This window comes from Zosterops lateralis, assembly GCF_965231275.1.
Source record: "Zosterops lateralis genome assembly, chromosome: 20".
NCBI lineage: Eukaryota > Metazoa > Chordata > Aves > Passeriformes > Zosteropidae > Zosterops > Zosterops lateralis.
The window spans coordinates 2,177,629-2,194,083 of record NC_139780.1 but is presented as its reverse complement, the minus strand read 5'-3'; the positions used below and the strand labels follow the sequence as shown (position 1 = coordinate 2,194,083).

The following is a 16,455-nucleotide window of genomic DNA, read 5'->3' as shown; positions in this document are numbered from 1 at the left end:
TTTGTTTTTTTTTTTTTTGTGGACTTTTTTTTTTTTTTAAGTTGTTTTTTGCTAAATCAAGCTTATATTGTAAACAAGACAAAACAGTGAGGGTGTGTTGCAGTCAACAGGAGAGAGGGATGGATTGAAAAGTCTCAGCAGCAAGGAAATAGTCCTTACAAAGGATCTCTCTTGTGGCTTTACCGTGTGTCAGTGTGAAGGACCCGATGTGGTGAGTGACATTAGAGACCCCCAGGGCAGCGGTGTCACAGCAGGGTCATCTCGAGGGAGGTGGTGGCACCAGCTCTGCCCTAAAGGATTGCAGTGGCTGAACATCAAGTCCCAAAGGACTGTCCTTTGTTCTGGGCTGTGTTTCTCCTCTCCCAGTTTCTTGGGTGCATCTCTTCCTTCTCAGCGCTCAGCGAGACAAAACGCGGGGGGCGAGCGTTGTTGGCGCGAGTCCCTTTGCGACCCCCGGTTCTCGCGCCCCGGCAGGGGGGGAATTGGGATGGTAAATTAATTAAGAAATAGCCCAACAAAACTGCGCCGATCTCGAGAAGGACCCACAGTTCTGCTTTTCCACCGTGGAAGGTGAGGATCGCTCTTCTCCCGGCTCCTCGTGTCCGCGGCCGGGTTGGCGCCTGGTGCGTGTCTTGGGACTAGACAAGGCAGTGGGGAGGGGGCAGAGAGGGATGTGCTCCTCCCGCTGCCCTCCCCAGAAGGAGGGAGCCTTCTTCCTCCATCTGTCTAGTGCAAAAAAAAAAAACCAAATCAAAAAGGAAAAAAAACAAAAGTAAAGAACAGAGGAGAGAGAGGCTGCAGGGGCATCTCCGGCCCCGGGCGCTGAGCAGTTCTCGGGGCTGCCCCACTGGCCGCCTCCGGCCCCGGGCCCCCCTTGGGAGCTCCCAGCCCTCCAGATGATAAAACTCATCCTTATTAAGCACGCACACCTCGCAGGGTTCCGCCGAGCCGCTAGCACCAGTCATCCTCATCGGCTTCGTGGTAGTAACTGCGTCCTCTGGGCGCTGGGCCCGCGTTGAGCCCCAGCGTGTAGTGGTACCCATTGGGCACGCGGCGGATTTGGTGCGACTGCGAGGTCAGGGAGGAGACGTAGGAAGTCCTCGAGGAGCGGCCCGAGTTGGTGGCCACGGCCTCCTCGAAGGTGAGCGTGTCCTCGGGCGCGGCGCGCTGCGGGCTGTCGCCGTCGCGGTGGCCCAGGTAGGGGTCGGAGCCGATGCGGGCCACGGCGGGCGGCGCGGGCGGCTGCTCTCCCCGCAGCAGCGCGTTGTGCTCCGACAGCCCGCGGCTCAGGCGGCCCGGGGAGAACGTGGGGGTTTGGAAAGTGGTGAAGTGCACGGGCGAGGAGTTAGCGGTCTTGTAAGTGATGCTGGGGCGTGGGGTCAGTGGAGTCTGTGGGAGCTGCCTCCGACCCCGGCAGGGGGTACTAGCACCAGATGTCGACAGCAAGGGGCTCCCATTAACTGAACCACTGCCCTACATCAAAATTGGAACAGAGCAAATCGAAAAATAAAAAAAGGGAAACACCGGACAAACACAGAGGCAGGCAGGTATCAAACAGAAGGAGAAGCAACAGAAGGCGGAGACGAGTCACAAGAGGAAAGAAAAGCAAAAAACAAAAAAAAAAGAGAGAGTTTAGACAAGCACAGTCGGGGCGGGGGAGGCTCTCGAGAGATAATTCAACACGAGATGTGAAGAGGTGGAGAGTTCAAAAGTCTGGGAGCAGTAGGAACAGAGAGGGGCAGAGCATCGGTAGGACGCAAACTGGCACCAACAGAGGGGACACTGCCCAGGGGAGGCACCCACAGCATACAGGGCTCGACATGCGCCTTACCTGGCCTGGGAGCAGCTCAAAAACCTCAGTTATTGGGGCTTTTTACAAATTAAGGTCGGTTTTTTTTTTTTTTTACAGTTTAGCTTTGGGGATGGGTTTGTGCAGAACTTTACCCCACAGCTGTGCGTGTTGGGTTTGTGGGAGGTGTCCCTGCCCAGAGCAGGGGCTTGGAACAAAAGGAGCTTTAAGGTCCCCCCAAAATCAAACCATTTCAGGATTCCATTAATCTACTTCTGCTGCCAAAACTGGATTATGGGTTGTTGTTATTATTATGGATTCCACATAGAAGGAGGGTGACTGTTTTATGCAGGTTGGGAATGAAATGCTTTTGGATTTAATAGCCAATTTCTGAAAAAATAACAACCAAAAGCTTTTTGGACAGGCTTTAACAAGTCCATTTAACAGAAATGTGTCCACATTGTCCTTTTTAATATTACACATTGGATTTTGGAGCGGTAGAAGGGTCTGGCAGCTTCCTGGGTTACTCATAATGCCTTGTGAGAGTGAACTAAGCTGCAGTAATTTACACAAATGCCACGAGTGAGAGGAAAGGGCCCCTGTCTTCCCATTTCTGTTTACATTCTCCCAAGGCAGGACATGAGTGCGCTGAACAATCCCTCAGCCTTTCCCAACCTAACATTTTGAGACCAGACCTTTAATTTTTAAAGACCATTTTTTTCTTTCCTATCAACCCATCAGGCTTGTCAGGCTGTCAGTCACTGCCCGTTCTGCCCTGCCTGGCTCTCCCAGTACAGACCAGCAACATCCCAGCATCCAGGAGAAGCTGCCCAGCTTCCCCCAAGGGCCTGATCACCTCACAATTACAAAAGAAAAATAAATTTTAGCCTGCAGGCAAAAAGAGGACCCTTTTGGCTTCCCTGACAGAAACATGGAGCCAGGTGGGGGTCGGGCTCTGCTCCCATGTAAGAGGAAAAAGGACAAGAGGAAACAGCCTCAGGCTGTGCCAGGGGAGGTTCAGGTTGGACATCAGGAGGAATTTCTTCCTGAAAAGGGTGGTCAGGCGTTGGAAGGGGCTGCCCAGGGAGGTTTGGAGTCCCCATCCCTGGAGGTGTCCAAGGAAGGGCTGTAACAGTGACCAGGTGGGACTGGGCACAGCTTGGGCTTGGAGGATTTTCCCAACCTCGGTGTGAGGCCCCAGGCAGGACCTCAATAACTTTATCTGCACTGCCTGACCTTCCTCCCCCTTTCCATCTCCTCTAATTTAACCAAAATACAGAGAAGGGGCACAAACCCCTGTCAGGGATCCCTCAGGGCCGTTTCCCCACCCTGGCTGTCCTCACCTGTCTGTGTGGGCCGTGCTCTGGGCCCCCGTTGGGGGAGGTGGGCCTGCTCTGGTCAGCAGATTTGGGCTGGGCACGGTCTCGGCTGCCGTAGCGGTCGCAGGAGTAGAAACGCTGCTTTTCAGAGGAGGAGGAGGAGTGCTGCTTCCTCTCCTGGGAGCGGCCACGCTCCTGCTTCTTGTCCTTGGAAGACTCTCCAGCAACTGGAAAGAGAAGGTTGAGTAGGGGTCACCAGTGTGTGTGGGGTGGTGAGGTCCTTCCACACAGGCAGGACCCCAAACCCCTGAAAAGGAGTGTCTTGGGGTTTGTAGCAAAAAAAAAAAAAAAAAAAAAAAATTATTCCATTCCATCTGTTGAAATCCAGTTGGGGAGGTGTTTTTGCTTTATCTGTTGTAACTCCAGGAGGAAGGGGGTGGCTCCCTTTCTGATATCAAGCCAGCTATTTAAACTGGGTGGGGCATTGTTTCTTATCTTGGTTCACCCTCCCATTACCTCCATGGGGATATCTTCTGTTAATGGGCCACCAAGGCTCACCAATGGCATGACACATGACATCATCCCAGTGTTCTTTATCTCCTCCATGGGCATATCTTCTGTTAATGGGCCATTAAAGCTCACCAATGACATCACACATTGCATCATCTCAGTGTTCCTTATCTCCTGTTAATGGGCAATTAAAGCTCACCAATGACATCACACATTTCATCATCCCATTATGAGATGCTCCACCCAGGGAGGAGGAGCCAAACCATTTCCACCCAGATAAAAAGGAGCCACAATTGTCACCAGTGATCCAGTGTTCCCATGGGACTCCTGGAGGAAGACTGGACCCATCTCCGGACCCTTTTCTCTACAGGACCATCTCTGATTCCAACAGGATTGGCCACTCCAGGAGGGCTGACTTTTGGACTGTTTCCAACATCCTGACCAACAGGGAGTCAGGTTGTATTCTGACTCAGTCAGTGGTCTTTTGTATTATTGCATTTTATTTTATTTTACTTTATTTTTTTCTCTTCCTATTAAACTATATTTCTGACTTGGAGTGTCTCACCACTACAAGGAGAAAACTGAAAGAAGAGGGAACAGGGGACCTCCATCTCCTCCCTGTCCCTCCCAGGGACAAATCCCCTTTGGCAAACCACTCACCAGCTTGTCCATCAGCCATGTGATGGGCGGCCCTGTCCAAGGACTTCTGCTTCTTCTCTTTCCGCCGGTGGCAGCGGTGGTGGTGGTGGTGGTGGCCCTGCTCTGGGGGCATCCTCTCCAGGGAATACTCGTAGAGGTGCATGGGGTGAGGGCGCTGCGGGGTCAGCGTGGAGACCGAGCGCTTCATGGGGCTCGTGTCCGGGATGGGCTGCAGGGAACAGGGAGGGACACGGAGCGGGGTGAGGGAAGGCGCCGCGCCCCGCTCGGCCGCCTGGTTCCCAGCATGGAGGGGTTAAACAGCCAGAGAGAGAGAGAGGGGCAAGGAGGGGAAGGAGAGAAAATGGTTAATGGGAGACAACAGGAATGGGCACAAGGATTTGTGGGATGTGGATTGAGCAGGAAATTCGGAGAGTGAATGTGATCTCAGAGTGCCAATCCACAGAGGCACAGGCAGCACTGCACAGCACACCCAGCACGGAGCTCAGCAGGGACACGGGGCACAGCAGCAGCCAAGCACCTCACAAGGGGGATTCTCCAACACCAGGGGCACCCACAGCTGCTCCAGGGCCTGCATCCCAAAGCAGCCCCAAAGAGGAAAGCAGGTAGCGTTGCTGAGCGCCACATGGAGTGGGGAGGAAAATCAGGAATCAGGGCAAGGTACAGGCCAAGCCATCCTTCTATCTCCCTGCAGTGAACACAACTCCCATCAAACATTTAAACCTCTCTTGTGCCACCATCACTCCCTGAAGCCCTTTGCCTGGGGCAAGGATAGTGTGTACATCCTGCAGTCCCACCAGGACAGCTCCAGAAAGGAATACCTGGGGTTGCTATTGCTGTTTTTGTGTCCAAACATCTGGGCACTGAGAGCTGTCACAGTGCCCAGCCCAAATCCACTGGCTGGACCCCCTCCCTGTGCCAGTGGCAGCTCCAGACCCTGCTCCCTTCCCTTTAGGTACGAAACCTTATGAAGGCTCTGCAGAACCCCAGACAAGTGTCCTGCATCTCTCACAACCTCTGCCCTCCCTCTGCCCAGGGATAAAGCTCAGAAAACAGGGACAATTCCCACATTTCCTTCTCTGGTTGGCTCTGTGAGGAGACAACACCTCATCCATCCTCTGGAAGCTTCCCTGGGTCTGTCACTGCATCTGAGCCGTGTGCCCGATGAGAGATCTCAGAGCTCAACAGTGAAATTCAGGATGTTCCCCAGTCCCTCAGCCTCACACTTGTTTGAATTCCCAATCCAATAAGTGCCTCCAACAACAGCTCTCCCGGAACATTTACTCTGCTCACTGTAACCTTTCCTGAGAGCTCTGTATTATTTTTCCTGTCTGCTCTCTTTTGTTTGCTTATCCCGAAATCCAGATCTCTGTTTCCCCGTGATATTTACCCAAGGCAAAGGCAATTGTTTCACAGCTCTGCTCATTATTTTGAGTGGAAAAACCACTCTCCCTTCCCCTGAGGGCAGATTATTCTGGGTGGAAAGGCACGATCTGGGCCCACATTTTGGTGCTTCCTGCTGAAGGCAGTTGGGATCCTGGTGCTGGAAGGTTTATCACAAGGCTGGGATGAGGGAGCCCAGCACAGCCTGTGGTGGTGGAAGCACCAATTCCATCAACAGGATCACCTTGTGCTGGTTTTGTGTCACTTCTTGTGGCCCTCGTTTGTGTGGGCAAGAAATTGTCCTCAGGAGTTTGGTGTCTGTCCTTGTTTAGTGCTGAGCCTGCAGCTGGGGGAAGGCAGAGGGCTGTAAACTGGACACTCTGACGGGCTGAAATATGGGAAGTGAAAGTATTTCCAACTAAAAACGCATCTAGATTTTCAAAATCCACACAGGGGATGCCAGGAAAAAAGGAACAGGAAAACCCAACAGTGCCTACCCCACCAAAAACCCCAACCAACCAACCAACCAACCAAAAAAAACCCCAAAAACACCCAGCAAAAAAACCCAAACCAAAACCAAAATCAAGTAAAAAAAACCAAAACAAAAAAAAAACAAACAAAAACACCAAAAAAAAAACCAAACAAAAAAAAAAATCAAACCAAAAAGACAAAACAAAACTAAAAAATAAAAATAAAAATTAAAAAAAAAAAAAAAAAAAAAAAAAAAAAAAAAAAACCTATTACAAAAACCCCCAAACCAGATAGATTGACAAGAAATGAACATTTCTTTTTGGGCTTTGGCCCTGCTTCCATTTTACTCCAGGGACACAAGACCCAGTGACACGAATCAGTATCAAAGCAATCAATCCCTTTTCCAGAACTCCTGGCAACGCTCTTATTTTGGGAGGCACAGTCTCCCAAAAACCCTCGGGAGACTGCATTGCACTCCTGCAGAGAGCTCCTAATTGCTTCTTCATTACCAACCCGACTGTTTTCTGTTTTCGCTGCCTAAATTCCTGAGCAACGAGGCATGAAAAAAAACCAAAAAAAAAATAAAAAAAGCAAACCACCCACCCAGCCCCAAGCATCGTGCAACCATGGATTGAGGGAAAAGTTGGGGAAAGAGAGAAAGAGCAGCTGCGCCGGCGCGACTCCAGATGAGAGGGGAGAAAAGTCAAGGGTTTAAAGGAAGGTTAATCAATTCTTAAGATGAGTTTTAAATAGGATACAATTTAGTGCAAACTACATACTGCCAGGTAACTCCCAGGTGACCGTGCTTTGCTCCTCTGCAAACAATTCGGACAAGGTGAGGGACATTATTGGAAGCAGCCCCACAGTACAGCCAGTGTCAGACATCAGGACGTGCAGCGGACACGATGACCACCAGGGAGGGAGTGATGAGGGCAGGACAGCAGAGAGGGAGGGTGGAAATACAGGAGGAGGGTTTGTTTTTTGGTTTTTTTAATAAGTGGAACATAAAAAGAGAGAGGCAAACAGAAAAGGGAGATGTCCAGGAAACAGAAAGCGTTGCAAATAAGAGTTAGAAAAAACTCAAAAGTTTGAGGAGGAGGCAGAGCAGCACGTGAGAGGGAGGGTGGAAGGGGAGACACACACAGAAAGGACATCAGTTATTCACCCAAGCTACAACCGCTGAACATTGTATTATTCAATGAGGTTAATCTGAGATCCAGGGCCTGATTCACAACCAGGGGCGGTGACACTCTGGGGACACAAGCCAGGCTTCACCTGCTTTTCCTAAGTGTGCGTTCTCTAAAATCTATTATTCTACCACAGTTCTAAAATTTTTTCCTGTATCTCACCCCATCTTCAGCTGTTTTTTTCTAAGTATTTTCTAAAATTTCTTAAATTGTACCGCTGTTCTAAAATTTCCTGCACCTCACCCCATCTTCACACTGACTGCCCTGGAGAGGAGCTTCCCAAGGGAAGGCCCTGCCAGCTGCACTGCCAAAGAGGGAAAGAGGCTACCTGTGCTCTAGGATAAAGGACAATTTCTGGGAAGGGGAAAGGCTTTGCTTTGTGAGCTGTTGCTTTTATTAAGCACAGTGAGGAGTGCTCCTGATAATTCTGAAAATCCCAGGGTTCACATAAAGGCTGCAGTTTCTGGAGCCTGGTGGGAAATCCTCTGGCAAGGGGCACAATTCCATCTGTTGGAACTATGTGTGCACAAAACAAGGTTTCATTTCAGGGTGCAGTAGATCCTTCACATTCTGCTCCTCACAGAAATAGAGCCCAGGGCCAGGCTGCTCCCCCTGGCTGTGTGAATCAGGCCCTGGAGTGAGGCAGTGGTGAGATGTTGTGACACAGGAGGCAGGATGGTGGCTGGGCAGTATTTGGGACAAACAGCAGTGAACGTGTGAAATGGTCAGAAATGATCAGTGATGTCCTACACACTAAGAAGTGCTCAGAAGTTGATGTGAAAGTCAACTCCAGTGAGGAGATTTCTTTAAAAAATTAGTTAAATCAACAAGGGAAATCCTCAACACCAAATGACTGGCCAAGATCAGAGTACAGGAAAAACCAGGGAACACACTCAGTGTCCCAGTGCAGCTCCCAGGCACAGCCCCTGGTAGTCCCTGTGCCTGCTGCATCCACCCAAGTGTGTCACATCTGCAGCTTTTGGTGAGGACAGGGCACAGGAACGTGGCTTGGCTGCATAGACAACACTCAACTTAGGGGAAATGTGCCTTCCAAGAATACAGTCTGCAAATGGCCTTGTCCCCAGATTGTGACTAATTATGATTATCTTGGGTGGCCCAGCCAGAGGGATCATCCTCGGCTGCTTTTTGCTGCAAGCAGGGAGGAGTAAAACTGGGGACAGTGCTGTGACTGCACAGGACAGCTGCCAGCCCTGCGGGGAACCTTTGGAACACTCTGCAGGGAATCCCAGCCACACCCTGCAGGGAATCCCTGGCCACACCCTGCAGGGAATCCCAGCCACACCCTACAGGGAATTCTGGCCACACCCTGCAGGGAACACCCTGGCCACACCCTACAGGGAATCCTGGCCATGCCCTGCAGGGAATCTCAGCCACACCCTGCAGGGAATCCTGGCTACATTCCACAGGGAACCCCTGGCCGGGAACCCTGGCCACACCCTGTAGGGAATCCCAGCCACACCCTGCAGGGAATCCCGGCCATACCCTGCAGTGAATCCCAGCCACACCCTGCAGAGAATTCTGGCCACACCCTGCAAGGGACACCTGGCCACACCCTGCAAGGGACACCCAGCCCATCCCAGCACAAGGCCTGGATTCCCATCTCCACATCCTTTAAATCCAGTATTCCCAAGCCACATCCCACCCACGACAAGCAGAGAGAAGGTGCTGGCTGAGATCCTGGCCTGCTCTCAGCCTCAATCCCCAGCTCTCACCTGGGTTTCAGCAGCCAGGCGTGGCATGGAGGCCGCCCTGCCCTGGCTCTCCAGGCCTGGCTGGGGCTCTCCGTTGGCAACTGTGGGGCTGATCTCCTTCATTTCCACCACCTGATCAAAACATGGAATGGTTTCAGCGGCTGGAACAGCTTTGAAGCCACCATCAGCTTCTCAAAGTTTGGTTTGACCGGGGAGAGATTCTGATGTGGGGAAGAGCAACTGAGGAGGTGTGGAGTGCCCAGGTGACTCTGTCCTCAGCAAGGACATCCCACAAACAGTGGGACCAGCTCTTCCACCAGCCAAGAGCTCCAGCTGCGACCTGGGAAACCCCTCAGGCCATCCTGACTGGAAACCCCTCACCTGAGCTGGGACAATGGCGTTGGGAAATGGGAAGAGAAAGCCTGAGGTACCCTAAGGCAGCGAGACAGAATTCCAGGAAAAGCCTGTCTGGATCAGGCTGTGGGAGCTGCCAGCTCTGGGGTTTCTCCACAAGGCTCAAGCAAACAAGAGACAGAACAATGTTTGTCTCAAGGGACAGACCTCCTGCTAATGCAGGTCCTTCTTGTCTTCACCTGGTTTTTCTAAACACTTTCTGAAACTTCTGAAATTCCACCACGGCTCTAAAATCTCCTGCACCTCACCCTGTCTTCACCTGCTCTTCCCTAAGTGTTCTCTAAAATTTATTAATCTACCACAGTTCTAAAATTTCCTATATCTCACATCATCTTCACCTGCCTTTGAAAAGTATTTTCTAAAATTTCTTAAATTGTACCTCTGTTCTAAAATCTCCTGCATCTCACCCCATCTTCACCTGCTTTTCCTAAGTGAGTGTTCTCTAAAATTTATTACTCTACCACAGTTCTGAAATTTCCTGTATCTCACACCATCTTCAGATGGTTTTTTTCTAAGTATTTTCTAAAATTTCTTAAATTATACCACTGGTCTAAAATCTCCTGTATCTCACTCCATCTTCACCTGCCTTTTAAAAGTATTTTCTAAAATTTCTTAAATTCTACCACATGTCTAAAATCTCCTGCATCTCACCCCATCTTCACCTGGTTTTTCTAAACATTTCCTTATATTTCTGTAGTTCTACCACACCTCTAAAATCTCCTGCATCTCGCCCTGTCTTCACCTGCTTTTTCCAAACGTTTTCTTAAATTTCTCAAGTCCTCCCACAGCTCCGAAACCTGCACTTTTCCCTTCCCACCTTTTCCCCCCCATTTTCTCACCCTCTCGATGGGGATCTCCTCGGAGTGGCCCCGCTCAAAGGCCGGGCTCCTGGTTTCATAAAACACGTCCTGGGTGCGCTGGGTCCCCCAGGAGCTGGACTCTTTGATCCCTCCCTCTGGGGGTGGCCTGAACAAAGGAAAAGAGAGAAAAAAATATTCATTCTTTTGCAAAGAATAATTTGAATTTGGCAAACGATTTCACGTGTGAAAATTTTGCACAGGGGCTGGTGAAGCTCTAAGGTCCCCTGGGTTTTTCCCCAGTAGAGGCTGAAGGTCCCATGAGAATGAGGAAATCAAGCCAACCATTTTTTTTTTTTTTTTTTTTTTTTTCCAGTAATTAAGGAAAACAACTTCTGCCGCTTAATTCCTGATGGACAATGAAGAATTTGGGAGTTCAGGCTGATTTTGTGTGCAGGACCAGCTGGATGCTGGTCAAACACCTCAGCCATGCTGAAGTCCCTTTACCAGCTGTTGAGTCTGCTGTTGGTTTCCCCATCAGGATTTTCTGGCATGTTTAAACCTCAACTGTTTGTCACTAAAAATCCACAGCACTCATGATCCAGAGGAAAATCACTTGGAGCAGGAAATGGAGAATTGATTAGGGATCACTGTCACTAGGACTGTTTGGAAAGCTCTCCATGAAGGGATCATTTCCTCAAAGAGACCAATTGTGTTGTGGCAAACACAGCCACAAACTTGAGGGATGAGTTTATTCCCAAGGATCTCTGGCCTCCCAAAAACTCATTGCTGGGATGGTTGGTGGGGTTTGTTCTGTTGTTTTGCAACAGTCACAAATTCCTGTGAGCAAACTCACCCCTGGGAATCTCCGCAGGGAGGATTCATGAAGGAAACACTGAGTTACCAACACCACCAGCACAGGGGTAACTGCAGAGCCACCAGCAGGAATTGTCCCAGCCATGGTGAGAAACTGCTGCTGGCCTTTGACTTGGGTTGCAATGCAAGAGGTAACCAGAAGTGTGTATTTTGTTATCATTTGTTGAAACCAGATGGAGAAGTGTTTCTTCTCTTCAATGACTCATTCCTCATAACCCCAGGGGGAGGGGGCAGTGCCTTCTGTTAATGGGCAGCTGTTAAACCAGCTGGGGCAGTGTTTTATCCCTTCCAGGACCTGTCCCTCATCACTCTGGGGGGAGATCTGCTGTTAAAACCAGCTGGGGCAGTGTTTTCATCCCTTCCAGGCCCCACCCTCCCCCCAGGGGATCTCTGCTGTCCATGGCCCATCCAGGCTCACTGCAGGGCTGAGACAATTCCATCAGCCCATGGGGAGATGCTCCACCCAGGGGGAGGAGCCCAGCATTCCCACCTGGATCAAACCTGGCATTGGGAACAGCAGCACAGCCTGTTTGGATTCCCAGAGGGAGAGCAGACCCAGCTCAGCACCACTGGACCTTCTACAGGATCATCTCTGCTCCAACAGAACCACAGCTGGCACTGCAGGAGGATTTATTTGGACTGTTCCCAACACCCTGAACAACAGAGGGTCAGGTTGTGTTCTGACTGGTTTTCTTTTTTTGTACTACTACATTTTTATTTTTAATTTTCCTAGTAAAGAACTGTTATTCCTATTCTCGTATCTTTACATGAAAAGCCCCTTAATTTCAAAACTACAATAATTCAGAGGGAGGGGGTTTCCCTTCTCCATCCCAAGGGAAGCTCCAGCTTTCCCTGCAGACACCTGTCTGTCCAAACCAAACCAGCCTCGGTGTGAGCAGAGCCACTGGGGCAGCAGAGGTGTGTGGGGTGACCCCGAGGTGTGGGGTGGCTCTGGAAGGCTCAGGGATACTCACAAGGCTCCCCCGTTGTTGAGGGAGGCCGAGCTCTTCTGGCGCAGGAAAGCCTTGGCGTTGTTGAAGGCCGAGGGCTGGGTCTGCTCCAGGGTGGCCTTCAAGGGGTGGAAGAGGGACACTGGCCCGGGCTGCCAACACAAGGGAAGGTTGTCAGAGCTGGGACGGGCTGCAGGGCTTTTTTACTTTGTGAAAAGTCCACTTTGTCACCCTGGGACAGCAGAAAGGCCACCCCAGACTGGGAGAGGCTCTGAGGGACACCTGGTGCAAGTCAAGTCCTGCTGCAATCCCCCTTCCTATAAATGCTCTCCCACATCCTGCTGCAATCTCCCTTTCCCTATGAATGTTCTCCCAGTCCTGCTGCAATTCCTCTTCCCTCTGAATATTCTCCCAAGTCCTGCTGAAATCCCCTTTCCCTCTGCTCTCCTCAGTCCTGCTGCAATCACCTTTCCCTCTGAATATTCTCCCCAGTCCTGCTGCAGTCCCCTTTTCCCTCTGCTCTCCCATATCCAGCTGCAATCCTCCTTTCCCTATAAATGCTCTCCCCAGTCCTGCTGCAATCCCCCTTTCCCTCTCCGAATGCTCTCCCAGTCACCAGAGCACTGAATTCTTTTATTCAGGGAATAAAAGAAGAGAGTTCCCCTGTAATGTGGCCAGAGGGGCTGTGCAGCTCCAATGGCTCAGGATGGATCTGGTGTAACCATCCACCAGTGGGACAGGTCTCCACCCCGTGCTGGAGACCAGCTGGATGCTCATCCTAAAAACAACAGGAGTTTGTTCTGCTGGAAGGAATTGGGCTTTCAAGGCCAGTTGTGTGAAAACATTTTCTAGAATTTGTAAAAGCCTTAAAGCCTATTAGAGCCAAAACGACTTTGAATAATTCCTATTTTCAAAAAGAACCTAAGCCTTCTATAGCCAAACTATCAGCAGCTTTCAATAATCTTTTATTCTCTCGAGGAAATTTTTTGGTGCTCCCCAGGCCATTTTTAAACACAGGATTTAGACTTTCAAAGATCATTTGTCATTTTTTTTTTTTTTAAGATCTTTCTTTACTGGAAAAGGCAAGTACAATGAATTTAAAAATATCTTTTTAAGAGAGACATTCAGGAGATATTTCAATTTTTGAGCCAGCATTTTAAAACCCTGTTTGGAGGAGCAGCCAGACCTTCTGGATGAATCCTGCTGGTGATTTCTGTTAGAGCTGCCCAAGAGGGAGGATGGAAAAAACCCCTTTTTTGTACCTGGCACAGGCCCCCGGGGGGCTGGACTTGCTCCCTGCTGTTCTTATTCTGCTTGTAGAAGTCAAATATCATCAGGGCTGCGTAGACCTTCCCCACAGTCATTTCATCAGCTGCCAGAGCATGGGAAAACCACAGCAGAGGCATTCAAAGGATGAGGAGAAAACAGGAATAAGAAATAACAGCAAATGGGTGTGAAAAACAGGGAGAGGGAGGAAGCGACATGAGGATAATGAGGCAAAACAGAGGAAGAAAAGTAGGAGAAAAAAAAAAAAAAAAAAAAAAACCACAAAGAAAAAAGTTACAACAGATTCTTCAACTCTTTGCCTGTCACTGCCTTGCCTTGGTTTGGAGCTCTCTGTGGCAAACACGGGGATTGTGTAGGAAAAACCAGGCAGGAAAACTCAGTGGCATCGTCAGCATTGCTGAGAGAATTCCTAAATTCACCCCAGACCTACAGGTGACCCACATGGGGCTTGGGACAGAGCGGGCAGGGAGGGAGAAACCTCATCTGGGGTTGGGATAGAGCAGACAAGGAGGGAGAAACCTAATCTGGGGTTGGCTAGAACAGATGAGGAGACAAAAACCTCATTTGGGGTTGGAAAGAGCACACAAGGATGGGGAAACCTCATCTGTGGTTGGATAGAATAGACAAGGAGGGAAAAACCTGATCTGGGGTTGGACAGAATAGACAAGGAAGGAAAAACCTCATCTGGGGTTGGCTAGAACAGATGAGGAGAGAAAAACCTCCTCTGGGGTCCCGGGTGTCCGGGATGGAGCCAGTGCTTGCAGCACTTACGTTTGTGAGGAGGCACCAGCAGATCCAGAGTCTTCTGGGACAGGTTGGGCCAGACCAGAGAGATCTCCTTCCTCAGCTCAGCGTCACACTGGTGCTGCTTCACACCTCCTGCAGCCAGGGGAGAGGAGTGAGAGCCTGTCCTGGCAGCACATCCCACTGTCCACATCCCTTGGGAAAGGTGAGCCAGCACAGCCCTTCCCTGCCCAGGGAATCCATGAATTCTCCATGACAGAAATGCATGAACTCAGCAGGGCCATCCTTGCCTCGCCCTGGGGACCCTGAGCAGTGACTTGGGGTTTAAATTTGATTTATTCCATAGAACTGCAGGTGTGTCTTTATTTTGGGGAGTTCCCGTGGAGGCAGCAGCACTTCCCAGTGGGATTCAAAGGACACAAATCACAAAATCCCATAATCACAGACTGGTTTGGGCTGGAAAAGACCTTAAAGATCCTATAACCCACCCTCCACCGAGCAATGGATTACAAACCCTCTGCCATCCCCAAACCCCTGGCAATGACACACAACCCCAGAGCTCTGCCCCAGCACAGCTGCACCCTAAGGCAGAGCAGAGCCAAACCATCATCTCTGTTCTGAGGGCCAAAACCAGCCCTAAATACACACATGGAGAGTGATTAAAGGCTGGGTGAGCTCCCAGCTGAATTCCCCACACAGCAGGCAATTAAAGCAGTTCATCTGAATGACAGAGATTATTTTTCTAAGAGCAGAGTGACGGGAGGAGACTCGAGGTACTCTGTTACACTCCCACATGGGAACTCATTAGGGAGGTTTATTAAGGGCCTGTTAAACCCACTAAAGGCTCAATTAAATGTAGCACATGAAACCCAGTCAAAGGCAGCTCGTAAGAACAAAACAGGTCAGGACCTCACACCCCTGAGCAGAGCTAAACCACAGAAATAATCCGGGGTATCAGCTGAGCTCTCCTCTCTGGCTCCCTCCCAATTTTTATAAGGGTGGGGGGAGCTTTTCCAGTTGAAAAAGGGTGACAGGTAACCAGAAACTGAAAATTAAACCAAAATTAAACCAGAAAATTAAACAAACTCTCAGCATCCTTATCTAGGAGTTATTCCTGAAATAAGGTGCTGGCTCTTAAATACACAGGAAGTCCTAAAAGCACCTGTAGAAATGAATGTCTATTCCTTGTCTTGATCCCACTCCTTTGGGGAGCCCCAGGCACCTCCAAATTTTGCCTTATTCTAGAAATGCCTCCCCAAAAGCATCAAAGGCAAAGTTTAAGCAGCACAGGAGGGAGGAGATTAACTCAGATGTTTGCACTGGCCTAAAACCGCTTAGGAAAGCACAGCAGCCTAACCCTGCCCTGCCCCTGCTCCTGAGAGCCTCGTTACCTCCTGTTAACTTTTAAATGAGGTGTAAGAGTGCTCAGGCTGGACTGTGACCCCAGCCGGGCTGACGAAATGGGGTAACGACCCGGAGAAAAGGCCGATGCATTTTTTTATTACACCGCAAAGTTTAATTGGGAGGCGAGTAAACGCCTGATTAAACACCTCAATAATTCTGTTTTATCTCGAGGCAGAACGTGCTTCAGGGCACCTGGAGTTCCTGCCTTGCTGCCAGCGTGGAGGGGCTGGGATAGTTCAGAGATGGGGAAATTCAGTTCTGATTTGGAGCACACAGGACATGGTCTGGCTGCCTCCTCTCAGGGTTTGGGCAAAGATTCCCACATTTCACTGACACCCCAAAGGCACAACAGGGATGCTCAGGGCCCCTCTGTCCTCTCCCCAAGCTCCCTTGGCCCCAGGTGTTGGCATGGGAAGGCAGGATTCCCACCTGGGGCAGAATTGCTGTGGTTTGGGGAGGACAGCAAGATTTCACTCTGAGCTGGATGGGACCCACAAGGATTAAGTCAAACTCTTCAGTGAATGGGCCATCAAGGGATCAATCTGTGCCCTTGGTGCTCCTGGCACCTTCCTCTGACCAATCCAGCCCATCTTGGGGTCAGGAGCTGGGCTTGAGACAATGTGATCTCAGAAAACTCCAATTTTCTCCTCAGATGGCAGAAAAGGCTCTCCCATCCTGCTGGAGGCTGACCAAGCTGTGGAAAAGCTCTGGAAGAGGGCAGGCAGGGCATTGGTCTCTTATTGCTGTTGTTTTGGGTTTGTTTTTTTTCCATGTACAGGAAATCCGCAGCATAACAAAATCCACACCTAGAGGAGATTTCAGCTTCCCTAATCCCTGTGGGACCGTGCCGCGGTCTTGGAGGATTCCAAAGAGCTGCGCTGCCCTTGGTGTCTTGGCTGCATCCTGCAGGTGTCCTCAGCCACCAGATCCTGTCACCTGAGGAGAATTTGATCTC

At 50.2% G+C, this 16,455-nt stretch overlaps 1 protein-coding gene across 1 annotated transcript in view; it reads right to left on the bottom strand.

Moving 5' to 3' along the window:
* The window catches only part of CACNA1B (calcium voltage-gated channel subunit alpha1 B), a 283,808-nt gene continuing 267,353 nt past the window's right edge, over positions 1 to 16,455 (bottom strand). The window contains exons 40-48 of the mRNA XM_083875784.1: positions 14,124 to 14,231; positions 13,328 to 13,437; positions 12,090 to 12,217; positions 10,282 to 10,408; positions 9,050 to 9,160; positions 6,909 to 6,944; positions 4,279 to 4,486; positions 3,133 to 3,335; positions 1 to 1,473 (exon numbers count right to left, since the gene is read on the bottom strand). Of these exons, the coding sequence (XP_083731910.1) occupies positions 952 to 1,473; positions 3,133 to 3,335; positions 4,279 to 4,486; positions 6,909 to 6,944; positions 9,050 to 9,160; positions 10,282 to 10,408; positions 12,090 to 12,217; positions 13,328 to 13,437; positions 14,124 to 14,231 (1,553 nt within the window). The 3' untranslated portion in view covers positions 1 to 951. The remainder of the gene's footprint in view (positions 1,474 to 3,132; positions 3,336 to 4,278; positions 4,487 to 6,908; positions 6,945 to 9,049; positions 9,161 to 10,281; positions 10,409 to 12,089; positions 12,218 to 13,327; positions 13,438 to 14,123; positions 14,232 to 16,455) is intronic.